Genomic DNA, 26188 nt, shown 5'->3' with positions numbered 1-26188 from the left:
ACACCTTCCACTAGACCAGGTTGTTTCAAGGTCCATCCAACCTCACCTTGGACACTTGAAGGGATGGGGTGGCCACAGGTTCTCTGGGCACCCTGTGCCAGTGCCTCACCACCCTCACAGGGAAGAATTTCCTCCCAGTATCCCATCTAACCATGCCCTCTGGCAGTGTTCCCCTTTGTCAGGGGTCCTTCCCATCCTAACCTGTTACCTTCCTTGGTGGCGATTTGAGGGCACAATATTGCTGGTAGGGAGATGGGACAATCCAGCCAAGTGCCCCACATCCAAGTGATGGAGCTGGGATTTACAGGTGGCTCTAAGGCTTTAAAAGCCAGTCCAGGCCAATGAAGAAATACATTGGGAATGGGTGTGAGGTCACTTGGCAGAGTTTTGGGGTAAAAAATCAAAAGCAAATGTCACCAGAGCAGTGCTGGGCTGTGCCTTGTGGGGGAACAACGTGGTTGTAGGAGAAATGGGCAATACCTGATCATGCAGGACAGAAAAGCACCCCAGAAAACCTCTGGGCTCGTGGGGCTGTGTGCGCTAAGAACAAAGTCGGAGGAAACAGAAAAGAAAGGAAGGGGAAAGCAGAGCCAGTTTCGGGAAGCCGGGCCCCCTGCCAAGCCCCAAGCCACATTTTATCGGCAGTGTTGCAAACTCAGCGAGCGGGGTCGGGCAAAACCACCGCGACCCCGGGGCCGCCCGTGCCGCCTCACTTCTCCTATTTCCCGGCTCAAATAGGGGGATGCTGCCGGGGCCGGGACTGGGGCCGGCATGGCTGTGCGGGTGGCCCTGCTGCTGGGGGTGCTGCTGGCGACCCACCACCCTGGGGACACAGGTGAGGCTCCCCTCAGGTGGGCTTGGGGGATGCTGGGGGCTGTGAGGCTTTCAGGGTTTAAAGTGGGTGATCCTGCAGGGATGTGGTGGGAGATGCATTGCTCAGAGACGGTTTTGGGGTTGGCAGCGGGGTTTGAGGTGATGCGTGAGCCATGGCCGTGTGCCCCTCCAGCAATCCTGGAAGCCAACGGCAACCTGAGCTGCCGCTGCCTCAAGAGCACCCGAGCCTTCATTTCCCCGGAGAAATACAGCAGCATCGAGGTCTGGCCCGTGGGGAGCAGCTGCCGGCGCCTCGAGGTGGTGTAAGTGGCTCCCGGGGCTATGCAGCCTCTGCTCCCCCCATCTCCCCTGAATTACTTCGGTTTTGTGCTCGTTTTCTTTGTGAGAAGGGTGGGAGGCTCAGCTGTCTGCAGGAGGGGAAGTGACGTTGCTGAAAGGCTTCTCGTTTTCTAGGATTAAGCTAAAGAACCTGAAGAGGGTCTGCGTGGATCCTGACGCCCCTTGGGTGAAGAAACTCTTGCAGGACCTCCCTCACCTGTAAGTTCCCCCTTCCCCCAGAACACCAGGGGCTCCCAGCGGGACCAGGGGCATCCCGTGGGAACCTGTCTTCACACGTTCCTCCCCCTTCTGCTTTTGGCAGGAGGAAGAAAAAGCCTCCCCGTTGAGGAAGCTGCTACCAGAGGCACGGCCAGATGTGCTGGGCCCAAAACTGCCTCCCTTCTCCATCCCACTGTCGCCTTACCCCAGTCCAGAGGGGAGCACGCTGCTGCCTGAGCCCCTTTTTATGCCTTTAAACCCTTAAAAATGCCCGTCCCTGCTTCCAGCCTCTCCCATCCCATAGCCATGTGCTGGGTGTCCCTTTTGGGTGTGACCCAGCAGGCCCAATAAAGGCGGCAGGCCTCTGTCGCTGTCCCTTGCCTCCCTTCCTGTGGTGTGCTGGGGGCTTGGGATGCTTGGGGTGGGAGGCGTGGGGGGCACCAGCCCTCGGCCAAAACCACGGGAACTTTGAAGAGGTGGCCACGGCACTTTCCGCCTTTTTTGGCGAGGAGGCAGCACGGGCCACGTGCAGCGGGGGGAAGCGAGGGCAGGGAAGTTGAGGTGTGGGGCAGCCCCTTTTTCCTCCCCCTCCGGCGCTTCCCAGCCTACGAAATCCCCCTGGGGCGGGGGCCTGGCTATAAAACAGCCCTGGCACAGCTCGGGGTGGGTGGTGAGGATGCGGCTGCTGCCGGCAGCGCTGGCCCTGCTCCTGCTCCTGAGCAGCTCGGTGCCGGCAGGCGGTGAGTGGCTTTGGGTGTCCATCCATGTCCCCCTCCAAACGCCTGGACAGTGGCGTTGGGTGTCCCAGATGGGGCTGAGCGTGGGCTCTGCTAAGCTTTCAGATTTGTTTCTTGTCCATCTTTGAGCTCAAGTTTGTCTTTTAAACCCTGTGGCTAAGCTGGAGCGGGATACTGGGGCTTGAGAGGGGAGGTTTTGCCTTGTGAGTTTGAGATGCTTCTCCTCCAGACCCCATAAAACTCAAGTGCTTGGTGGGTGGGCAATGGGTTTAATTCATAAGATGTTAGTTACGTTTTCCAACCCTGCAGCTAAAGCCCCTCCATATACAGGAAAGGAAGCTTTGAGGCTGTGCTGGGAGGGATTAGCCTCATTACAAACCCCATTAACAGCAACCCATGGGTGTCAGGGAGGGGATGGGATAGTGGGGAGGGGGATGTCGCCATCTGCCTCCCCCACTGGGGGCCGAGACCTGGTGTGGGCTGCCCTGGCACACAGGTCTGTCTCTGGAGAGCCTGCTGACCAACATGAGGTGCAAGTGCATCAAATCCACTGCCCATGTCATCAACCTGGGGCTGATCCTCACCATCGACGTTACCCCGCCGGGCCTTCACTGCAGGAGGAAGGAGATCATGTAAGTGGGAAGCCTGGAAACCAATTCCTGCAAATTGCTCGTTTGTGCACTGGTGCAAAAGTACATAGTGGGGCAAGCCCCCAAATGCTGGGGTGCCCCTTGCTTCCCGATTTAAAGGGGGTTCCTCCCAGCGTGGCTCGTCGTGCTAAGGTAAAGGCCCCAAAATTCCATGTCTCTGCTGCCCAGGGTTCGTATCCATGCCGAGGGAGCAGAGGGGTTTTCTCTGTGGGTTAGAAAAGCTTTGGGGAAGGGGCGTGCGTGGGGCTGAGGGGTCTCGTGGCCTTGCAGCCTCACCCTGAAGAAGAACAGGCGGGTGTGCGTGACCCCCGAGGCGCCCTGGATCCAGCTGCTCATCCACAAGCTGACGCAGAGGTACGTGATGCCCGGTGATTGGAAAACACACGGCATCTCCAGCGCCTTGGCAGGACCATCTCTTCCCCCTGACACCCCTGTTTTCCTTTCTTTCCTCCCACAAAATCTGCAGGAATGACACCAAAAAAGTGTTGCCGCGGCCGCGGCGGGAAGCACCGTGCTGCTGGACCCCTCGGAGACCCCCCACCCCATCCCTCCCACTGTCCAGATCCAAGGAGTCCATGGTTATGAATTCCTCATGGGACAGCAACGACACAACCCCCCTGCCCTGAGATACACTGGGTTTAGTGGCACAATGCTGGTGCTTCCTCTGCTCTCTGGATTTTGGCAGGGCCAGGAGCCTTTCCCTGCTTCCCCCGACAAAGGCTTTCCCCTCAGGCACCCGCTGTCTCCCTCCGTTTCAGGTGCCTGCGCTGTTCCCGCACGCGACCGCAGCCCATCCCGGCTGCCACCAATAAAAGGATCAATGTGCTTCCCCCCTCGGCTGTGGCAGCTCTTTCTGCCCGGATTTGTGTAAAAATTGGGAATTTTGGGGTGGGCATTTAGGCCAGACTGTGGCACCGTGAAGCCTTTGGCTGCTTTGCCAAGGACGTTTTCGAATGCACTGCCTTTCCTCTGCTCCAGCATTTGGTGCCTTTTTCTGACAGCTCCGGGCAGGAGCTTGTAATTGCAGGAGTTGGATAGGGTCTGGTGCTGGCTCCTGGCTGTGGAAACACACAAGTGGGAGATTTCCCAGTGACTGGCTGAGGCTTTCTGTGCAGCCCCATTTTCCTGGGATGGGGACCCTGGCCTGGCACAGGAATGTGCCTTGGCCACATGGACTGAGGTGACACAGGTGTGACTTACGACCCTGTGCAGGATTATCCCTGTTTATGATCTGGCTTGGCCATTCTGTGAGGAGGTGTTTAAGGTCTCTAGAATCACATTTGTGCTGCTCGCCCACCCACCCCCGCTGGATGCCAAAAATGTGTCCCTGGGCAGTGACAAGCTGGGAAACACCCACCCAGTCCTCTGTATCCCCCTCCTTCCTGCCCTGTGGTCCTCAGGAACAACAGCAGGGGCAAGAATGGTTGCAAAAGGGCTGTTTGTTCACTCCAGAAGGACCTGGAAGTACACAGGTGGGAAGAAACCGGTGGATGCCCAGACCTATCCATTGTGGATGAGCAATATCCCACCTCCACAGTGATTAAATTTTTTAAAAACTACTTTTTAAAGGCAGGAAAAATGTAGCAGTTCAGGGGTTGATGACCTCCCTTTCCCCAGCTGCTTGAAGGTCCAGGGCAAGCAGCATTTCCTCACGCCAGAGCTCAGCACTCTCTCAAATTTAAAGCAAAGCAGCTATTCCCATGAACCAGGGCGTAAATCCCCCTAAAACTGTAGTGTAAGCATACCTGGGAGTGACACTGCAGCTGCCCTGCTCCACATGCACTTCCATCTTTTCAAGGACGGGACCTCCCGGGTGCAAAGGCAACGCACAAGAAAGAAATCGGACTTAAAAAACCCCTGAGCTCTCAGAGTAACCACTGTGAGATGGTGTGGGAGCCTCCAAAGAGGATGGATGAGCCCCAGCACCGGGATCACTCTCACCCGCACCATTACCACAGGGAGGGGTTGGGTGCCATACCTGGATCTAGAGGCTTATGATCTCCACCTAAAGTTGTTTGTAATTAAAGTGAGTTCTTGGCTGATGCTTGGCAGAGAGGATTAAGATGTGAGTGGTTCCCACAAGGTTCTCTTGGGATCTGTGTCACCTTGGAACACCGAAGGGTGAAAGGGAGGGAGTGTGACCAAACTTGTGTACGGTTCAGGCTCCTTACAGGGAAAGAAGGAAGCAAAAATACTCAGCTACATTGTACAAAATTCTCTTTTTTATATATATATATATATATATATATGTATATATATATACACAAACAAAACCCCGTATCGGACAGATTCACCAGATTGAGTTTTAAAAAGTTGCTTGTAGAAGGGTGTTGGATTTTGTTTTCTCTGCTGGCTTTAGGCAGTGCTGTCGCTTGGGAGTGGACACCAGGCACCGTGTTTTGGAAAGTAAATGGAGGCAGTGAGGAGCAGGGAAGGGCTTGGAGCCTTTTTTCCAGGTGTTGCCTGCAACGTGCTGGGACCTGAGGCTGGGAAAAAAAGCACCATCCCCTCACTGCTCCTGCTGGGAAGGGAAAACCAGGAGGAGAACAGGAGGAAGCCGCACAGGAGAGGCAGGTAAACATGTGCATCGACTGAAACATAAACAAGACTCTTTTTTTTGTGCAATGTCTGTTAAAATAACATTTTTGTGTTAAAAACCGCACAGCGTGACGAGCGTTGGGAAGTGCAGCAGAGAAAATCCAATGGAACACCTTCCTGCAACGGAACGCTTCCATCGCTAGAAACCAAAGGAAAATCCAACTGGAGCAGCTCACAACGTTTGCCAGGGGTTGGGTTTTTCTGTCCCCATCCTCTCCCACCCCCATATTACAAAACATTGGTGCTGGGTTTTTATTTTTATTACTAAATGGCCTCCTCTGCAGTTCATAGACAATCACGGGTGAATTGGAAGTTCCATTTTATACAAACAGCTCAAAAAATACTGGGAGTGAAGTATGGTTAGGAAACACTGCTCACGTTGGGATCACCGTGCGTGGAGGAACAGGAGGAGCAGGTTAGAGCACGCCTCTGGAGCAGAGCATCCCCCCTCCCCAAAAAACATACAGCAGCTGAATACAGAAAGGTAATGTCCACAAAATTAAGTTTTTCATGCTATTCTACTTTCCAGTGCTCTCCAATCCATGTGCTATGGCCAGGTGGGGAATGCTGAGGTATATTCCAGCAGAGATACCTGCACCCAGAGGAAAATCCATCTCTGGATGGGCTTTTTTTTTTTTTTTTTCCTGTTTTGTTCTGTTTTTGCACAAAGCAAGTGCTGCACAGGAATTTCCCCCAGCTCCCATCGCTTCCAATTGATCCCAGACCATAGATGACGCCCCCATTTTTTAGGCTCTTCTTTTCCAAGGGAGTTGTCACTTTGCTGAACCCATTTTTGTCTTCTGGCCCACTCCACCCCCTCCCTGGCCCCCAGTCAGAGTCAGGGAATAGTTTCTCCTCTAAGTCCAATTGATTTTTTTTTCCCCCCCATGGAAAATTTCCTATGTATAAAATGACAAAGGAAATGTTTAATTAAAGAGGAACAGCCTGACTTGGCAGTTTTGCAAGACAGAAGATGGCTCTTTAGTATTTAAAACTAATTTCACAATTCAAATTGGACTTTTTTTGAAGTATACGAATGAGACATAAATATAGGCTTATCAATCTGCTTAAAAATTTCATTCACATCATGGAAAATGTTTTTCATTTATTAAAAATATCACATTTGGAGACTAGAAACAGTAAAGTGCATGAAAAGTTTCAAATAGAAATTCAAGAAAATCTTATAGCAGCAAAAAAGCAGAATAAAGAAAAACTTAAAAACACAGACACGACCTTTTCCTATCACTGTGCCTTTTTTTTTTAAACATTAAGCAGCCGAACAGGTTTTTTTTCAGAAAATTGCATCATGTTTAATGCCTCTTGAGGCACAAGGTTTAGAACTGGCCACCCAGAGCATTAAAAGGAAAGAAAACAAGGATTTCCAACACATCCAAAGAGCATTAACATTTGGGAAGGAACCAGCAGCTTTTTACTTCAGCCCTGACCGACAACAGCTCCGAAACAAATTGGAATCAGGAGAATTTAGAGCTCGAATTTGATCACAGATATATGGCTATCTTTGGTTTTCTGATAGTATTGAGATGAGGGGCAGGGCCACGCTGTCAATCATTTATAGTCAGGTATTAAGTGCTTTGCTAATGTGCAAAATTTATGTTGGATGCAGAGTTCAGTCTCCATTTTGGATTCAAACAAACAGTATTTCTAATATTCTTCCTACAAAACAAGCATCTCTAGGTTTGTTTTTCTTTCTCCTAAAAGGTTGGCTCATTTTGCCGCGTTCTGGAAAAAAGCATTACCTTGAAATATGTTAAATGCAAGTTTTTAAATCTCTTTTGTCCATTTAGAAGTGCAGCTTCCTACTGAAAAAAAAGAAAAAGCCAGTTTAAAATTAAAAAAAAAAAAAAACAAAAACCAAACAAAAATTAAATTAAAAACCTGGAAAGGGGAATAATACTTTGGTTCCAGCCCTAGTGCCAAATGATACCAATATGCACCAAAATGTGCAAAATCTCATATCAAACACAGAAGGAAAGGAGCTTGAAGAAGCAGCTTAAGGTTGGCCATACTTCACTCCTAGACAGTGGGATTTACAAGTGTACAGGTCCGTGAGAACAGGTGCGAGCCCGCCCGGCGGGGCTGCACTACCTGCGGGAGGGCAGGTGCACCCCGTTCACCAGGGGCAGCAGCGGCGGGTGGAGCTCCAGCTGCGTCAGCAGGGAGAAGTGGTCGGAGGGGATGTGCGGGTGCGGGCACCCCGTGATGTTGTTGTCCACCAGCCACTGAGGGTCCAAAGGCCCCAGGACTCCGAGCACGTTCATGTGAGTGTTGGAGTAGAAAATGTAGTCAATCACACCCTGCGGAGAGAGGGGGAGACAGCGCGGTGAGGGCAGGGCCCTGCCCGCCCGGCCGGAGGCACCGTGCTGGGGTCAAGCGAGGGCATACCCTGCATCGATCCTCCTTAAACCAGGGGCAGCCAAGGTCAGGGAATTAACACAGCAGTGCCCGCTGTGTCCCGGAGATCGGTGCTTACTTTGAAGTCAAAAGTGTAATTGGTGTAAGGCATCAGGTTGTTCTCGTAGGCGCTCTTGAGCTGGAAGCCGTGCGTGATCCTGCCCTCCGAGGCTCCGTTCTTCCCGTTGCCGCTGAAGTTCATGAGACACTCGTTGTAGCGCAGCTCCTTGAAGTCCTTGTGGTTGTCAGCTACTATGCCATTGCTCAGGTATTCCACCACACCTGTTGGCAAGAGGAAGGGTTTAGGGAGTTGCTTTGAAAGGCAACTTTGGCCTGGGAATGTTAAAAACCAGAACACCACAAAGACATGCCACGAGATCAGAGTTAGCAAAGCAAACCCCTCTCCTCAGAAAGTCTTCATCAGGAACTCACATCTTTCCTACTTCTTATTGCTGCTTTAGGCACAGGTATTTATTTAATGATTTATTTAAGATCTAACTGTGCTTTCCTACACTTTTGAAGTGTAGGAAAATCATTGAAGCACAGGTTTGAAGGTGCAACCAGCTCTCCTGCAGCGTCCAGCTGAGCGCGAAAAGCAGGTGACTCAACCGGAGGACTCACAGTCTCTTCAGCTAGATTTCCAAAGGCAGCTGTTCCTAGGAAAGCTTTCATCTGTACCTCCCCAGGGAGTGCAAAGCAGCCCCATTGCCTTCAGAGGAAAAAGTGGACTCCAGTGGTCTAAGAAGGTAGGTTAAAAACTAAGCCGAAACCAGTCTCACCTGAATCAGGCAGTGAGTTGAGATCTGCACACAGCACCAGAGGGATAGAGTTGGGATCTGCTGTCGGGCTACTGGGCCTGCTTGAGGCTTTCTCCAGGATGTTTTTCAGCTCTGAGACGAACATCATGGTCTGAATGAGTTTTACATCTGAGTATTCGGGGTCCCAGTGCATGTGGGCATTGGCCACGATGAGCAGCTGTTTGTCCACATGAAGCGATTTCATACCTGGATAAACAATTTTAGCAGTGAAAGGTTCTGTGAATGCAGCGGGTTCCCGCTTGTTCGTGCTCAGGGTGTAGCTCCTCAAGGCTCAGGGTCAGACACACCAGCAGATGGGTGTGTTTTCATTGCTTAAGCCTGTTGAAATGCCTACAGAATGGCCCAGGAAGCTCCTTCCAGCCCTGGAATTTCTCCTCCTCTGAAGCCATCAGAGCCCCAGGCATGCAGACAGAGCAGGGTGGCAACTTTACCTGTGCTGGAACTGTCTGCTACATCTGATCAAACTTAATGAAAATGTGACAGTCAATCAAGAGGCAGGAAAAGATACCCGATAATCTCCTCCTTCCACATCAGTACGTTAGCACTGACATCTAATCCCTGGGGGAGGATGGAAGGAGTCAATCAAGGAGAGGAAAAGAGTGGAAAACAGAAGCTGAACATTATTGATAACTACTGGTAAGAACAAATGCATGTAAACACAGTGACCTTGGGAAAGCTGAGCTGCTCGAGCAGAATCCAGCCGAGTAAGCAAGCAGGGATAAAAGCTTGAAAGGAGAAAAGCAAATGCTGGGCATCTTGCTGCGAGCAAAACCAGGCCAGGAAATCATGACATCTGTGCCTGTCTCAGGCACCGATGGGCTGGATTTGGCTGCACCACCAACAGGAACAGCATGTTGGAACCTACGAATAACTCCTGCCTTTCCGTGGAGCTGAGTATCAGTGACGACACCACGGCTGCACTCACTTGCTCCAAATAATTCCTTGTGCACCTCCAACACCACGGCGACTCCGATGTTGTCCTTGGTCATCACTCTGTTCAACATGGCTTCCGAGCCCTCCGAGTTGGCCATGGCCACCTGGTTGAACTCCACCGTGTGCTTCTGCACCAGCGTGAACCTGGGGCAACGGAGAGAGAACCCCAGTGAGCGGCTGTGACCCACAGCCCCCGTGGCAGCGCCCCTGTCTGAAAACCATCCCTGTCTGCTCCCACAGGCACCCTCTCTTCCAAACCACTCGAGCTGCTTCTAGACACCACCCAAGAGCTGCATTTTTGTTCCTGGAAGCAGTGAGAACTCTGAGAGGCAGCTCAGGCTTTGGGAAACTCCTCCCTAATTAGTGGAAGCTGTTGTGAGGTTTTAGTGTAATTTTAAAAGCCTCTGCTGCCCCTTACTTTTCCGTTTTGAAGAATATCGCGCAGCCGTCCACATGCTTTTTCTCCTGCTCGGACATGATTTTGGCACGTGACTTTGGAGAAAAGAAGCCGTCGTATCCCCGTTCTTTCAAGGCTGGCAGGAAAAGGGTGAAGTATTGCTCCGTTTCCACTTCCTGGAATTGAACACAAACACCTCAGGCTAAAGAAGTGAAGGAAACTTCACTTCCTTGTGCCTGCCCTGGCTTGCAGTCAGAAAAGCTGCTGTCTGCACAATCTGTGGCACTTCCTAGACTGATGGCCCGCTGGGAACTGATGTGCATTCCTGGATTTCCTGGAATCCCTCCCAAAGGCAAAGTGACAGGTATGTCTTGAATAGCAGTAGACTACACCTAATATTTTTGACGCTGGAATATGGATACACAGCTTGTATTGGCAAGACCTGGAATTTGCTATCGAGCAGGTGACTATGGTGCTCTCAAGGGAACACTTAACCCTAAAAGTGGAGGTTCATGCTTTCTGATGGAAAATGCAGTTATTTTTAATTACCTGAAGACTAATGATATCTGCATCACAGTTGACAATTTCTTCCATGATTCCCTTTTTCCTGTACTCCCAATTGAGTGCCCAAGATGGGCAGTAGCCATAGAGCTGCCGGGTGGCATATTTATCACACAACACATTGTAACACATAACTGTAAATGAAGCTGCAAGGACAGAGACAAAGGGAAAGGTTATCAGCCTCTGGATACTCTTTGACTTGGGCAAAGAGTGGCTGGAAGAGCTACGACAAAGCCCAACACGGAAAAGAAATGCCCAGCATCCCGTTCAAATGACAAAAATGGTATTTACAGCACAGCTGTATGTTAATTTTTCTCGTGCCAACGAACGCTAGTGAAATTGCTATTTTCACTCTGGTCCAGGAAAATGAAGCCCAAAACAATTTTCCCAGTGTGTCATCTCGTGAACACAGGGAAAAGAACCACAGATTCACCTGAGGGCAGAATTTGGTCTCGTTCTTTTAAAGTAATCCATGGCCTTGGAGGCAGCTGCTCTGGATGAACTACAAAAAAAAATTAAAGCAGTGATTAATTCAGGGTTTCTGTTTGTAAGTTACAAATTCTAAGTCAAAGTGATGACTGAACAGTAATGTATTTTGCATCCCCAGCTCCCCGAGTCTTCAGGGGAGGCAAAAATCATTTAATGGAGTGGCTCTAGTATGGGAAACATTGTGATTTGTAAGATTCATGACTATTTTTGTCTCTTGTTTTCAGATTTAGAAGTGCCACCAAAATACTCCTGCACATTGAATAATCTGCTGAAGAAGGGGGGGTAAATCCTCGCATGGTTCAGCCATCTCTTTTCCAAGAACCTCACCCCATTCCTGCAGTGCCTTAACTTGGGAGACATTGAGTGGCAAAGCAGAAGGCTCAGTTACAGAACCACAAAGCAGGACTGAAGTCAGGTAGTGGATGTTTTTAATGGCTTTGGTGTTTCTTGAGCTAAATTTGACATTCTGCTTGCATTTAAATGATTATTTCTGGTGGGGAGAACCAAAATGGCCTCAGCAAGGCAGACTGTGCCCTTGGTTGGTAATTGAAGGGCTTCAAACAGAACAGAGAGAACATCTGGCTGTAACGTGGGAAAAGCTTAGACAGTACGCATCAGCCTCTTCCACTGTGTGTGAGGGTGTTTTTTGGGATGATTGCAGCCACCTGACAAAAGCACTAAAGCAGTGAGGAAATGCTCTCCCCTCCAGTGGTCCAGACTCTTGTTTCAGCAGCAAATCCTACTTTTAAACCCTTTTTGCCCACCAGATCCGTAGGACTGTACCTGCTAGATTGTCAAGCATGTAGTTCAGTAGCTTTCGGGTTCCGTCTGGATCCTGGTAGAGGCTGAGAATATCTTGGGATAAAGGATTGCCTGCCAACAGCACAAAACAACAGCGGGGGGATCAGCTGCCTGCCTTTCTTGAGGCTTTCCACCCAAAGAAAATCTCCCAGACTGAGAATAGACAAATTAACTCAGCAGGTTCAAGGGTTTATTTCCCTGTCTGCAGATTTCAAACGGGCTCCTAAGGAAGTTTAGCAGCACGAAGAAAGAGAAGCATTGTTTTCCCGACTGCCTAGTCATTTTTGCAACAAACTTAACGCTTAAAATAACCTGTAAGAAAACCTCGAGGTAATAGAGGGAGGTTTTGAGCCCAGCCCCCCTCACGACTCCAGAGAACTCATAGGAATATGGAACTGGAAAGAGCTCACCTTTCAAACCCAGGGTTTGCAGCTGGAAGAGCCGTCCAAGTTCATAAGGCAAAACCCGTAACAGATTGTTATTTAAAAGCAATTCCCTGCAGCAAATGCAAAAACACTCTGAGTGAGTATCACTGCAGAAGGCAACTCCTAAGGTGCTGTACGCTGCTTGTCGTCAAAGAGAACACTTCTCACCCTGAATTTTATTATGGGGAGATATGCTGTATCTTCCCATGTCAAAGCACGACTGAAATACATTTATTAGGGGGAAAAAAGGCACAAAACCCACGATGAAACCAGGGATGAAAACAGTGATGTACCAATGATCAGAAAAAAAAGCCCGGTGAACCCAAAAGCAGTTACTGTAACTGAAGCTCTGCACCAACCTGGAATTTTTCAGGATTATTTGAAATACAAGAACAGAAAACAAACTGAAACTCTCAGCCCCGATCCCACGATAGAGATTTTTTGGGGGAGTTAACCAGAATAATTCCCCTCACCTGAGAGACACCATGTTTCCTAGTTCTGCTGGTAAACTTCTGAGTTTGTTGGATGACAGATCCAGGTAAACCAGATTGTGAAGCTTGGCAATATCAGGTGGAATGCGAGTAAGGTTGTTGTCATTGAGGTGCAGAGCAGTCAGGTGTGTCAGCGACCACAGCGACGTACTTAAGCTCCGCACTCTCCCTGAAAGAGGGAAGCAAGGAACCACCTCTTCACTCTGGAACCACCGGACACAAACTGGATCTGGAGTGGTCTGGGGCACCAACTATGGGAACTTAAACTCCAACCAACTCACCCGAGATCTCTAATTCAGCCCAGTGCGACTTCTTCCCATTGGCCACCTCTTCCGCTGACATGATGGTGTAAATTCTGCGAGGATCTGGAGGATCATATTTTTCCTTTGGCATCCCTGTTAGTCTGAAAGACCATCACAACTGTTACTCGACAGCATTCCTTCGTTTCTATCCCGCCATGAGCTCGCCTTCCCCAGGGACACCCCGCAACAGCACGTCCCAGAGTTGATGCACAGTATCGGGCTGCCATCAGCCCGCTGAGCCGAGCAGGTGCTCACACCTGGGCAGGATTCCAGGATGGAAAAGAGCACTTCTTCCTAGGAAGCTGGGGTTTCTGCAGTCACCTGCTGGTTTCCCAGTTTACCCCCCATAACCCACGGAGTTGCTTGCTGTGTGCTTGCTGCTGCAGAACCTGCAGACAAGATCAGAGTGTTCCGCTGCTCCTGGCAAAAGCGCACGGACTGCTCCCTCCTGTAGCTTGCACAAGGAACCAAGGATTGAAGGGAAGGCTCTTATTTTCAACATACAAAATCCCACTTCTCCACTCCACTTATACAAGGCTTGAAATTGCAGTCTGAGGGGGAATTAGCTCCATTTTCCCACTAACTATCCAGCTTTTGTGTTTTTCGCTTTTTCATGCTCGGGATCAGTCAAGCCCTTTGTATTCCTAATGGCCCAGGAGCCATAAAAGGAGCTCAGGTAAAGTCCCCATTTAGCTGTTCAGGGGCACAAAGGGCTCCAGCCCAGTGCAAAATGTGAGTATCAGATGCCTAAGGATGAGCCTGTGCACACCAAATTCATCCAATTGTCCTGACTGTCAGAAGGGAGCTCTGATGTCCCATTCAAAAACCATCCACTCTCCAGGGAACACAGGGAGCAATTTTATTCCGTGCCTCCCTTGGCTGTTGTGCTGAGCAGGACTGTGTGTGACTTAAAAACACGAGGTTAGCTGACTTTACTGTTTGCTGGTCTCTTCCTCCCCAGACACACTCCCCAAAATCCACGAGCTTTGATTTTATCCAAATCCACAGCTGCTCCACAGGATGCAGCTCTTCCCTCACACAGACATCTCTCCTACAGCTGGCGGCCGTAGCTGTGAAGCTCTTCAAACAACTGTAACTCGAATTCAAGGTAACAAGCTGAGGGTTTTGTTCAGCAAGTCCAACTAACCAAAGAGTCTGCTTTCCCTTTACGAGGGTCAAGTCCTGCAGCATTTCCAGCTGACGCCAACAGCCAGAGCAGCGTTCCGGCACGGCACAGGAGCAGGAGCTGCAAGGGTCATCCCCTGCCAAGGGTCTCAGTTACAGGGCTGCTGCTTCCTTCCCTGACGAACGCCCAAGCAAATTCCAGGGGCAAATGCGAGCCCTACATCTAATTATAGCCCCCTGTTATTTCCAGGTGAAGTCACACAGCGAGCAGAGCTACGGCGTAAGAGGATTCTGCGCTCACACTGCCTGGCACAGGGCCACGAAGGAAAACAGTTACTTAAGGACAAGGGATTAGACCTGAAATCCTTCCACCCTCGTTCCAGACCCCCAAAATCAGGAACGGCCTTTCCCCCACACACAAACAGGCTGTGATTTGGGAGTGCCAAATCTCTGGTGCTTGGGTTTTGCTGGATTTATCTTCACTCTTCAAGTGCCTGTGTGAAAGTGGGGAGCACTTGAACAGACTCCTCACGGCCCCTGCCAGGCCACAGGAACCCTATTCCGCCTGCCCTCGCTGTTTAATCTGTTTTATCTTAAACTGATCAATACCTCTACCACATCTGGACCCAAGACACAGCAAACTTTGCTGTCCAAACCCCAGGATTTGGGGGAGTGCTCTGTGATGAAGTCCTTAAAACCACGGTGGTGAGACCACCTGAGCCATCCCCTACCCATCCACACCAGCCCACAGGTGGCCACTGACCCCTGACACCATCTGAAAGCTCCAGGATTGCTCCTTGGCAGGGCACCTGATGCTGAAACATGGCTCATTAAGAGAAGTGCTCTGCCAACGTAGAGCAAAGTGTGGCCATCAGGGGCCTTCCAGAGAAGTGAGCCCTGAGCTGGGAGGCAAAGGACGCGCACATTTTTCAGCTGTTAGTCACTTTAACATTGCTTTGAAATAGTGGTGAGTCAAACAGGCAGCAGTGTCATTGCCACAGTTACAGAAAGGGGAAAACAAACCTAAATCAAATGCACCTTTTTTTTCTCCTTTTGCATCACAGCAACATTGAGCAAGACTTAAAAGTCACCATGTGTCATTTTTTTCTTAGGCAAAAAATGAATCCTGCCTGGGTTCCCAACTCCTCCTGTTCCCATCTCCCACTCTGCTTGTCCTGGAACTAAAACAATACACAGAAATCTCAACCTGTTTTTGCTCAGTCTTCTGGGAACTACACTGAGTTCCCTGAATCCGTTAACCCCAAAACTGGATGCACATCAGTGCAAATTTTTGCAGGCTTTTCTCCTAAAGGCTCTCCTTGGAAAACTTTTGAAGCTACTACAACTTGCTCTCCGCTACAGATCCAATTCTGTAAACTTAAATAGTGTGACCCTGATTTTGTGTCAATTAAACACAAAATCTCTTCGCCATTTTGTGTAAATTAAAGAAAACCTGAAGATGGGAACATCAGTGCATTAGTAAGAACAATATTTAAGCTCTGGGGGTTCCTAGACTCCATCCCCCAAAACCCAGAGATACCTGGCAGAGCAGGATTACTCAGCTGGAACCCTAGGTGTGGTCCTGGGTGAGCCTACGTAGCTCTCTGAGGAGCATATAAAAAGAGCCAGGGACAGGTAATGTGCTTCCAGCGGTAGGTCTGTGTCTGCCTTTTCCTTGGACTTTTGGGCTTTTGTGCTGTTGTATTTGCTGGGTTTTTTGTGTATGGGGCATGCTGACTATCTTTTAAAGCCTGTGGGAAGAAAAGGAATAACGGAACACTACTGAAGGTGTGAGGAGTGTCAAAGAGGAAAGGCTGAGCTATTGGGTTGCAGCAGAGGCTTTTAATATGAAGAAATGTTTTTTGGGCAACAAACAACAGGAACTTCTGGGTTGTAGACACACAGTCCCTTCCCCAAGGAGTGCAGAAGATGCATTTCTTAAATTACAGTGACCATAACATGTTTTGTTTAAGTTCTTTCATTCCTCAATGCATAAATAAGTTGTCTAATGAGGGGGCAAATGGAGAAGAGCTGTGCCTGCATCCTGCTGCAGCCCTGTGTTCATGGATGTTTGGCACAAATCCAAACCCTCGCCTCCAGCCCAGTGACATTCTTTGTGATTCTCTTTTTTTTTTTTTCCCCCCCAGCCTCTCTATATGGATGAGTCAAACTGCCAAAGCATTTTGGAAACAATCCAGCAGCCAGCCCTGAGTCGCTCCTCCTTCCTCTGAGCACAGCTGACTGTCCATCCCCTTCCATATGGTGATCCCTCCCAGGAATTACCCATCCTGCTGGCTGATGGGGCGTGCTCGTGTGTACACACACGTTGCTGAACGCTGGCAAGTCGGGCTGAAAGCTGGAAAAGAGCACCATTTTTATCTGTTTATCTAAATGTCTATTTATGTGTTTTGTAATCAGTCCTGAGCGGCTGCAAAGGCGGCAGAGGAAGGCTGCTCGTCTGCACTGCTCTGCTTTTAGGAGAGTGTGACAAAAGCCTCCCCATTTCAGCCTCCCCAAGGAGAAGAGAAGCACAGCCAGTACCCACAAATACAAAAACGGGCTTGGAGTACTCTGGGGGGGAGGAAAATCAGGTGATTGTTCAAGGGTGTATGTTAAAGAGGATTTAAGGAAACCTGCCAATACGGGGGTACGTACAGATGTGTTAGCTGAAGGTAAACTATTTGCTGTATCCCTGCATACAGTATCTAGTGTGTATATACTAGCAAGAAAATATTGGAGAATGGGGAATTTTGGTGGTCTTTTGTGTGGATCCGAGCTTTTTTCATGGTGCTTTCCTGCAGGAATATGTCCAACCACCTCTGTGTACACTGCCTCTCCCAAGAATTCAATGAGCACCCCAAGTCTGCCATGGCAGGTACTGTCTCTTTCCAGATTCTTATTCCAAGTACCCTGACTGGGGATAGAGATTAGCAGAGAATCAAATACAAATGCCTCATCGTGTTTTTTCTATTAAAAAAACCCCAAACAATAAAAAACAGTGTTTGAGGAGATCTGAAACAATTCCTGAGGTAAGTCTGACACAGAGCACAAGCAAATTCAAGTGGGGAATAGGTAAAGGTAAGAGGTAACCATTTACCTGCAGTAAATTCAGTGGTGCTGGGATCCCAGGGGGCTCCACGTTATCTCTTCAACAGAGATCATAAAAGCCCAGAGAAGCACAGGCAAGTCACAGAAGCAAACAGCAAAAGCCAAGGGGAGGAGTGGGAAGGGAGGGAACGAGCTCTATTTGATTAATTCCAGAGCCAACTGGCACTTGCTTGATGGAAATGCTAATTGTCCCACTGACATACACCCACGAGTTATTCCCCCCATTCCCTCATCTCCTGTAAATGAAGCAGTCTTTTCTTAAATCACAGGTAACACAAGAATACCCAGGTTTCCACCCTTCCTTTTCCTCCATGTCACACCCCCACTTACGAGAGCAGCTGAACTATGTACTGCATGGAAACCCTACACAGCGTTACATAGCTGCTTTTTATTGCTCTGCTTGGTTAAGAGTCACTCCTCACTCCAAAAGAACAGCTCCCGCCCCGTTGGAAGCAGCCTGTTACCTCTCAGTGTGCGCATGACAGCTCCTGAATATCCACATCACTGAGTGATACCTGCCTTTGTCTGCGGGTGCCTTTTACACTTTCTACTTCCAGAGCAGCTCCTGGGGCTGCTTTACATGCAAACGCAGGGCAGGCTGCTCCCAAAAAGTAAGGCTTTGCTTACCAGAAATGCATGCAAGGGGCTACTGTAGGGCAAGAAGTGTTTCCAGCAGCCAGCCTGTAAATAAATCTCATCAGAAGCCCCCAAAGGGCTGGTTTAAACAGTGCACTTACTTATTTACACAAGTATCTTGCACTGTTTCAGAGAAATGACCCATTTGCAATGCTGCTCCATCCCCTGGAGAGTGCTGGGTTTCTAATGAGATCCAGGGCAGAGTGGCTTAAAGGATTAGGAACTGAAGTCACTGGGAGTCTGGGGAAGGAAGAAGCCAGCACTGGATCAAGACAAAACACTGTCCTGGGCTGTGGGCATGGAAGAGCAGCAGCCATGTACAGCTGCAACTTAAAGCAGGAGGCTTCCCTAGGACTGCTTTGGCAGCCGCGGGACTGGGGAGATGGAGAACTCCCAACAGCATGAAGAGAGTGAGCCTGCAGTGCCGAGGTGTGCGAGTGCCCCTCCGAGCCCTGAGGGAAGAGCTGTTCTATCAAGGCTGATCCGACGACACCCATTCAGTCACGCCTGAGAAATGAGAAAGACCCTGCTCCGGCTGCTGCTGTGAGCCAACACCGTGTCTCATCCAGCTCCTCAGGATCAATACCTGGAGAGAAGTCAGCTATTGACCTGTTTCCTGAGCAAAACTACACCGGAATTATGAATCCATGCACACTGCAGGGACTCGGGAGAGGTCTTCTCAATGAACCTTCAGATACAGTTGGAATCATCAATACCCTTTCATCCTTCAAAGCAAAGTTTGTGCTAGGAGAAAAGAAATGAGATTATTTCCACGGCCACGCTATCATCTTCCCTTTTCAGTGGGAGACTGCCAGCACTACCACAAAATAAGCAAAGCCCAGCAACACTTCAGCTACTCTCCCTCTACAATCCAAAGAAATCTGCCACTGTAAAACTTAATTCAAACAGCTTTCGAGTTACAAGGCTTGCCTTGTTCAACTTCAGGTAAGTTTGGATGAGTCAAAGCTCAAGATTTTAAAAGAAAGCAGGAAAAAAAGGGAAAAAAAGCCAAAGGAAAAAGTAGACACCGATAGTGGAAACTGTTTTGCAATCACTGGCACAATAAATGAGCCTTTTCAGTTTGAACAGGCCACAGGATGCTGCACTACTGCTCAAAGTAGCCGGGCTTGTATGCTCAGGAGAAGAGAGAAGGGATCTGTTAAAAAAGCCCCCAGTTTATAGGAATAAACCCTGTTCTCCAGAGGGTGTGTTTAGATGTGCTTTGCATTTTAATCTCGGAAGAAGAAAGGTTTGCCTAATAGCCCGAGCAAAGCGTATTATTTGAATATTGAACGATAGTTCAGCTGCTTCTCTATCTGATTATCCCAGTCTTTCCCATGAGCATTTACATCATGCTAAAACTTCCAAACAGAATCCCAGACTGGTTTGGGTTGGAAGGCACCTTAAAGCCTGTCCAGTTCCACCTCCTAGCTATGGGCAGGGACACTTTCCACTGTCCCAGGCTGCCCCAAGCCCCGTCCAACCTTGCCTTGGACACTTCCAGGGATCCAGGGGCAGCCACAGCTTCTCTGGGCACCCTGCTCCAGAAGAGAGGCTGAACTTGTGTGGGTTCCTCTGTTCAGCCACCCGAAGGGATTTCACCTAAAGCCAGAGAATACCTTTGGTAAATTTTGCTGTAGTTTTTCAAACAGGTTGGTTTTCTGGTATTCTTAACATACTGGCATGTGAGAGGTTAACTACAGAGTTCTCTGAAAGGCAGTTAAAGAAGACAAATGCAGTCCAAAGGCCTGGTGCTACCTCCCCTGCTGTACAGAAATGGAGAGTAAAGGAAGAACTCAGACACAGTGGATTAGGTGCAAGAGGCAGGTATGGATTCAGGAATGCTGAAGCCTCGTTGACAGCCTGAGGTTTTCAACCACGTAATTTTCCAAGCAGAAAATACTTGTGAGTTATACTCATCTCCCCATGTCCAGGGTTGTTTTGCTCAGACCTGCAGCTGCCATGAAATAAATGGCCAATGACTAAAAACTGAATTATTCCCCCTTTACCTGCAGGGGAAGCACCCGGGCGTTCCTGGAGCAGGCAGAAAAACACCTGGCAGTTCAGCACAGGCCTAGTCTCAAACTTCCTGGTCTATCCACAGGTCTCAAAATACTTTACAGATGTGCTCCTCTTATCCACTCAAAACATTCCTGATTTCTCTGATGCACACTGCTCCTTCACAGTCTCTTGCTCCAGACTACGGAGGAGAAGGAAGAGGCTCATTGCACAGGTACAAACATGTTCCTGGAGATCAACCTGCTCCCAATGGCAAGATGTGACTTGGATGGAGGAAAAAACGTGAGCCCAGCTCCTCCTGGCACCTGGAACTGTTCTGGTATGTGAGAAGTCATCTGGCCCTGCTTTCCTTTTGCTTTCTTAACCTTCCAGAACAAAACGGGATTAGAGGAAAGGCGTTCACAAGTGGAAATTTTGGCTGGGCAGTCATTCATCCTGTGCTAGCTCTTTCCCACTGCCAGGGCTAGTTGTAAATTAATGTAACACAATAAGTAGAAACTGAATTTTGAGCTATAGGGGAAGAGGGAAGAGCAAAGGATATTCTCCATGTGTCAAGGCTGACTCAGGATTAAGGACATTTTTTTGTGGGACATACACCCTCCTTGTGATCTCACACAGGATGGTGATATCCAGCAAAGCATACAAAGGATGTTTTCTGCTTTCCCCCTTGCTCAGTTTTCCTGGGAGTATCGTGTGGAAAAAAAAGAGCTACAAATCTGCAGAAGGAGGTCTTCAACACTCTCTTTAGATGGTGCTTAAACCCAGAGCCTTTTCAGAGGGCCTTTAGACTGATTTCTTAGGAAGAAAAAAAAAAAAACCAACCAAACTAATTTGTGATTAGAAGGCACAAAGATGTTCACTCAGATGGAAGCATTCCTGAAAAGCGAGGGGAAAACTACCCAAGCAATTCATTCAGCTGCCCTAAAGGGTAAACGGCAAACTTGAGCACCATCCACAAACCCTGATTATTATTACTATTATTATTACTAACACCTTGACCAAAAGCTTATGGGTTTTGTATTTTTCTGTTGTACTCCTGGAAGCTGATGAACTAAAACAACGTGTTTGACACCAAAACAAGGAGGAGGGTCCCCCTGCAGCAACACAAGGCTAAACATTCCTCCCTCTCCTGCAGCCTGCGGAGCTGCCTGAGCCCGGGAATATGTTTTGCCTTTACAAAAAGCACGTAATATGTTTAATTGGGTCTTTCCTTGCAGGCTGCTGGAAGTAGCAGTCTGGGGAGCTGTTGTTGACTTGCAGCAGTAATTGTGGAAGGACTGGTGGCCAGGATAAAGAACACTTACTCGGGCGCTTTGCTTTGCATTCCCGTTCCCAACACAGCCTCTGGAGACTACAGGTGGGTGCAGAACTCTGGAACGGGAAAGGCCCACGGGAGAAGAGCTGCCTCCGGTAGTTTCCCAGCCATAAAAATTCCTGCTGCTCCTAGCTGAGGGCACAGGAGGTTTCCCTTCATGCTTTGTTTAGGGTAAGGAATAATCCAGATCCACATCCACATGATGGCAGGGTGCTCTGAAGGATTTGTCTCTTCATGTCTAAAATTTCCCAACCCTCAAGCTGCAAGTGGGGGGAACCCAAAACTAAACTCTGCTGAAGGGTTAATTTCAATTTAGAATATGCACTTACACCCCAGCCTTCATATCCTGGAAATCTGCATTTGGAGTCCCACAGCCCTTTTATCCACATTTTTTCTGTCTTTCTCAGAGAAAGCACCAAGCAAGCAGAATGGGGAAGACAATACACCACAGGTACATAACTGCTGAGCATAAATGGTGCTGTGCAGTCATAAACACCATTAATGATTCCCATCAGGGAATGCCACTGTAGGGCTGAGCACACACAACCCTATCTGCTCTGCATCTACACACACAGGTTACAAGCTGTAGTTCAATTACTCGTGTGCAAGACACCCAACAGCCCACCGGGTTTCTCTTCTGTTCCCCGGTCTGGTGCAGCTCCCAAAATCCCTGTGCTTGCTGACTGCACCTGGCTTGTAGCTACAATGGCTTGGAGTTGCTTTTTGTTCACCTTGGAGCATTTTTCTAAGTGCTGTTCTAACATCTCCCCCTGAAAGGGATAAAATGTGTTCCTTGTAGAACACCACACAGTGCATTTCTGCCTATCTTTAATTCTATTTTCCATGACCACCTGTCAAATCGCTTTCTGGTGGTGTCTGAACACTCCTAAAGTTACACCTCTGTAGGGACATGCCCAAGAGACTGCAGAAGCTGTTCTTCTAAACAGGATTCCAGAAAGATTTTCTTCCAATGCTCTCCTTTATTTAGAATAACTTCAGTTTGGTGTTTGTTTTTTGTTTTGGGGGGAGTGTGGATTTCTTTTTCTCCTTCTCAATTCAGAATTTTCTCCCACATAACAGCACCCAAGTCAGGCTCAGTACCTTGCCATCGGAGGTAAGCGTCACGTAGCCCTTTTGTGAATTTACTAAGCTGCCAGCAGAGCCAGTCAGCATGTTCAGCTAAAGGCCTTCCACGGTGCTCTCTGCATCCAGCTCCAAGATCTGAAGGCACAAATGGATCCAGCAAATCCTGTGCATATTAAGTTCTTTTTGCCATTTCCTGCCACACACTACTGTTTATTTCAAGTTGATCTTTTTGGGGTGGTCTTGTGGTGGGAAGTTTGATGACAGCCCCGAGGTGCACACAAGACAGGGAAGGAGAGCAGCAGAATTCCATAAATACTGTCACCACCTAAGGATCTCGATAAAGAAACCTCTCTCTTTTTTTTTTAATCATTACAGGTGAGATGGAGAAGCTGCACAGACAAATCACTGGAACCCAAAGAATTAATCAGAAGGTGAAGTTACACCACACTGTCACTGTAACAAGCACCCAAGCCTTGATTACAGCCTGCCATCAAGAGAACCACAGGATCTGGACAAAAAAAAAAATTACAAGAGGCTTAGCATTTAATGCTCTAAAGCACTAAATCCACAGCAAATCCTCCTGAATCTAAATATGCCTAAAATATATTTTAACTTATTTTTTTTAAGTTTTCACAAATGCCATCTTATGCTCCCAGAAAACTAAGCTACGCTGTTACTTTTGCTTTCTCGGTAGTCCGCAAATCAGGTGCCCTTTTGGCACCCCAAAAGCTCTTTCCAAAAAAACTGCAAGCAAGTAAGCACTTACTTGGATTTATCTCCTCTTTTAAACCCAAGTTACCCAAAAGTGTCCTGCAGATTACAGCTGATAGAAGCAGAACTTTTTGGGGGTGGTTCAAGAAAGCTTGCTTGGAAATTGTGCATGATACTGATGCCTAATTTTATCACTTAAAACCCCAGGGAAGGTTTTAATAAGAAAAAAGAAATACACTCCCCCATTTGTGCACATTGACTCGAACAAAAAAGCCAGTGGCTGCTGTGATTTACCTAACTGTAAGTTTTAATTCTTGGTGGTTTAGTTTTAAATTAAGTAGAGACTTAACCAGTGTGGAAATTAATTAATTTTTCTCCACTGGTGCCTTTTCATTCTCCTAACAGAGTCCACACACACACACACCCTGGGATCACTTTCTGGCTTATTTCTCCTATGACTGGTGTGAAAGCTAAACTTGGTCAAAAGCCTGCCTGGCTTTTTGCAAAACCAAGGTTGTTAATGGAAAACAACAGTATAATCCCAGTTTATCCCATGAAATGGAAGTCTTATCAACACCTTCGGGTGGAAAGAGAACAGCCGTAATGTCACTTACTTCCACAAGAGAATTCCCACTGCAAATGTGATGGAGCTCCTACAGATTCTGGATGGGAAGAGGAGAGCCCCACACAGCAAATACACCCGGAGCAGCTGTCCCTTCCCTTCCCAGCCAGGCAAATAAATGCCTGAGCAGGCTACATGCCTGGAAGCGGCGCTGCTACCAGGGACAGGGAAAAACACCCTTTAGAAAACGAAAACAAGCTCTATCAGTAAAAGTGCACTTCTGCAGATAACTGCTCCTGCAGCTGGGACTTCTGCTGGCACAGCTCTGTCAGTCACGGGTCACACTCCGTCACCGCGCGCACAGACAGAGCTGTGCCAGCAGAAGTTCGCCGTGCAGACCTGGTGGGAAACTCCGCAGCCACTGACGTGGGTCTGCAAAGTTTTGTCTTTTTCGTGCTGCAACCGAGGTAAGTTTTTCCAGCAGTCTGATGATGGGGAGTTTCACCCCTGACACATTAGGATCCGGCCTTCCAAGGATACGAGAAAACCAAACTTTGCACAGGAACACCTATGGGCCATTTACACTGAGTTTTATCCTTCAATTAAATACACTAACTAAATGAGAAAGAGCCCCTGTAGGAAGAAAAGATAAAAGGGAATAAATTAAATTGTGCTGTACTTCAGCACTCGGAGCAGCCCCCGCTTTTAATAGTAAGAAGGGAACAAAAACGAAAGTGTTTGACGGGATTTGTTTAGCAGACAGCAGAGCACTGCAGAATTTCCACTGCTCCGTGAAACCCAAAAGGCACACTGCAGCGGGGCTTTTGGCACCCTTAGTCACCTCTGGAAAAGATTTAATGCCTGGGCTGGAGCTCAAACACAAGTTCTGTTTGGGTGACCCAACACGATCCTGCAGATTGGTGATGGGGATCATTATTCCAGAGCACAGAGCAGTGAGGTGTCAGCAGTGCACGCTGTCTGTCTGCTCCGGATCAAAATGCTAAACTCAGGCTGGAAATCCCACACTCAGTGGGGAGGGACGCACGGAGGGAGCAGGGCTCCCTCCAGGACGTCAGGTCAGGCTGCGGTGCTCGCAGGCAGTGCAGAGCAAACCTCGGTGTCCCGCCAGCCGGGGTCTGCTGGGAGGCACCGCCAGCACGTGGCCGTGCCCATGGCTGCTGCCTTCCGGGACAGGAACGTTTGGAAGGGCCAATTTCCCTCTTTTTCACAGGGAGAACACAGAAATAAAGTCACTGGCAGTGTCATCTTGGTAAAGGCTGTGCTCTGCCTCCACGAGAGCTCTCTGGCCCTCCAAACTGGGATAGAGCTTCTAGGAATTCCCTGGGTTGTGTCACGCTGTAGTTAGGAATAATGTGCTATTTTTTTCTTCTTTAAAAATAAACACTTTACCATCACTTTCATTATCAGCCATGTCTACACACCATGAACGACTTCTGGGTGGGTGTTTGCCCCTCTACGTTAGCTTTGGGTTGTGGGGGAGCGTCACAGAGAGGGGAGGGCACCGCTATGGATTTAATTGTAAAGAATTCTCTGCTTAACCAAGGCCATCTAAAATCCTTATCAGCACGGCAGCTCAGGAGAAGTTGAACCTCCCCAAAACAAATACTCAGCCTATTCAAAGTTTCCAAAATGGCCCGATAAAAGCCACTGGTCTAAAGATTTCCAGAAGGTCAGATAAAATGTGGTGTGGCTGGGAGCAGCGGAGCCCTTCACTACATTTACCAGGAGCACTTCAGTTTAAAAAGCGAGCCCCAGACTGTAACAGAAACTCAGTGTTTAGGTGTTTGCTTTCATTTGCAAGCACCACTGCCGTGGCTGGCAGCCCAGGTTTTATGGCAGGTGACACTCCTGTCATCTTCCTCCTACGGAACTGCTGCAGACTACTGGGAAACCACTGGGAAAAGGTGGAGACCAGTGTCTCCCCAAAACATCCTAACCCCAAAAGTAGCCTCACCGCAAACACACCCTCACCAGCATGCTGGGGTCACCCACAGCGCCAGGCCAAGGTCCCATCATGGGATGTCAAGGGGATTGGGGACAAGCGTTCGCCCCCTGGCCAGGATTCGCCCCGTGGCCAAGTATCACCCTACAGCCACTCTTCACCTCATGGCTGCGATTAGTCCCGCGGCTGAGGCTCACCCCAAGGCTGGGATTTGCCCCATGACCGGGATTTACCCCACAACCAGGACTCGCCCCACGGCCGGGGTTCACCCTATGGCCAGGATCTGCCCCACGACAGGGATTTGCCCCCGGACTGGGGTTCGTCCCACGGCTGGGATTTGTCCCACGGCTGAGGTTCACCTCACGGGGTTCACTCCCGGGCCCGCGTTCATCCCACGACCGGGATTTGCCCCACGGTCACGGTTCACGCCACGGCCGGGATCCGTCCCACGGCCGATCTTCCCCCCATGCCCGGAACTGGCCCCACGAGCACGGCTCGCCCCACGGCCGCCACCCGCGGCTCCGAGGCGAGCGCGGCATCCCCTCGGGCAGCTCCGGCTCCGGCCGCCGCGGCCTCCGGGGCTGCCCCGCGGGGCCGATCGCCGTCTCCCCGCGGCGGGGGCTCTGCCCGCAGCCCCGCACACGCGGCCCGGCCGCGGCGCTGCCGGCGGGGCCCGAC

The 26188-nt window shown here is 49.2% G+C and overlaps 2 protein-coding genes and 1 long non-coding RNA gene across 6 annotated transcripts; 2 read left to right on the top strand and 1 right to left on the bottom strand.

Moving 5' to 3' along the window:
* Nucleotide 1: 1 nt before the first annotated feature.
* On the top strand, nt 2–3340 carry LOC121663968 (alveolar macrophage chemotactic factor-like). 2 transcript variants are annotated; one of them, XM_042026878.1, is made up of 6 exons: nt 2–835; nt 1007–1136; nt 1288–1371; nt 2605–2740; nt 3029–3112; nt 3225–3340. In XM_042026878.1, the coding sequence occupies exons 1-6, from the start codon at nt 772–774 to the stop codon at nt 3228–3230; spliced, it is 504 nt and encodes a 167-aa protein (XP_041882812.1). In that variant the 5' UTR covers nt 2–771; the 3' UTR covers nt 3231–3340. The 2 variants fall into 2 exon arrangements, with proteins under 2 accessions (XP_041882812.1, XP_041882813.1); XM_042026879.1 differs by lacking the exons at nt 2605–2740; nt 3029–3112; nt 3225–3340 and adding an exon at nt 1475–1752.
* Nucleotides 3341–6001: 2661 nt separating this feature from the next.
* CNOT6L (CCR4-NOT transcription complex subunit 6 like) lies at nt 6002–23680 on the bottom strand. Of its 2 annotated transcripts, none has more exons than XM_042026877.1 (12): nt 23600–23680; nt 12965–13086; nt 12666–12852; nt 12178–12263; nt 11750–11839; nt 10911–10979; nt 10466–10623; nt 9938–10092; nt 9512–9663; nt 8548–8772; nt 7848–8050; nt 6002–7671 (listed from the first exon to the last, which is right to left on the bottom strand). In XM_042026877.1, the coding sequence occupies exons 2-12, from the start codon at nt 13074–13076 to the stop codon at nt 7459–7461; spliced, it is 1650 nt and encodes a 549-aa protein (XP_041882811.1). In that variant the 5' UTR covers nt 13077–13086; nt 23600–23680; the 3' UTR covers nt 6002–7458. The 2 variants fall into 2 exon arrangements, with proteins under 2 accessions (XP_041882811.1, XP_041882810.1); XM_042026876.1 differs by lacking the exon at nt 23600–23680 and adding an exon at nt 17208–17294.
* LOC121663970 lies at nt 8327–23606 on the top strand. Of its 2 annotated transcripts, none has more exons than XR_006015831.1 (4): nt 8327–8514; nt 11191–11381; nt 16258–21230; nt 22650–23606. It is a non-coding gene; the product is annotated as an uncharacterized LOC121663970 (long non-coding RNA). The 2 variants fall into 2 exon arrangements; XR_006015832.1 differs by lacking the exon at nt 8327–8514 and adding an exon at nt 10092–10280.
* Nucleotides 23681–26188: the final 2508 nt, after the last annotated feature.

The sequence above is a fragment of the Corvus kubaryi genome, unplaced genomic scaffold (genome assembly GCF_017639235.1).
Source record: "Corvus kubaryi isolate FWS band 111438036 unplaced genomic scaffold, C.kubaryi_AGA036_p1.0 37292, whole genome shotgun sequence".
In the NCBI taxonomy this organism is placed as follows: domain Eukaryota; kingdom Metazoa; phylum Chordata; class Aves; order Passeriformes; family Corvidae; genus Corvus; species Corvus kubaryi.
Note: the sequence above shows the minus strand (reverse complement) of the source record. Positions and strands in the feature narration are given on the sequence as shown.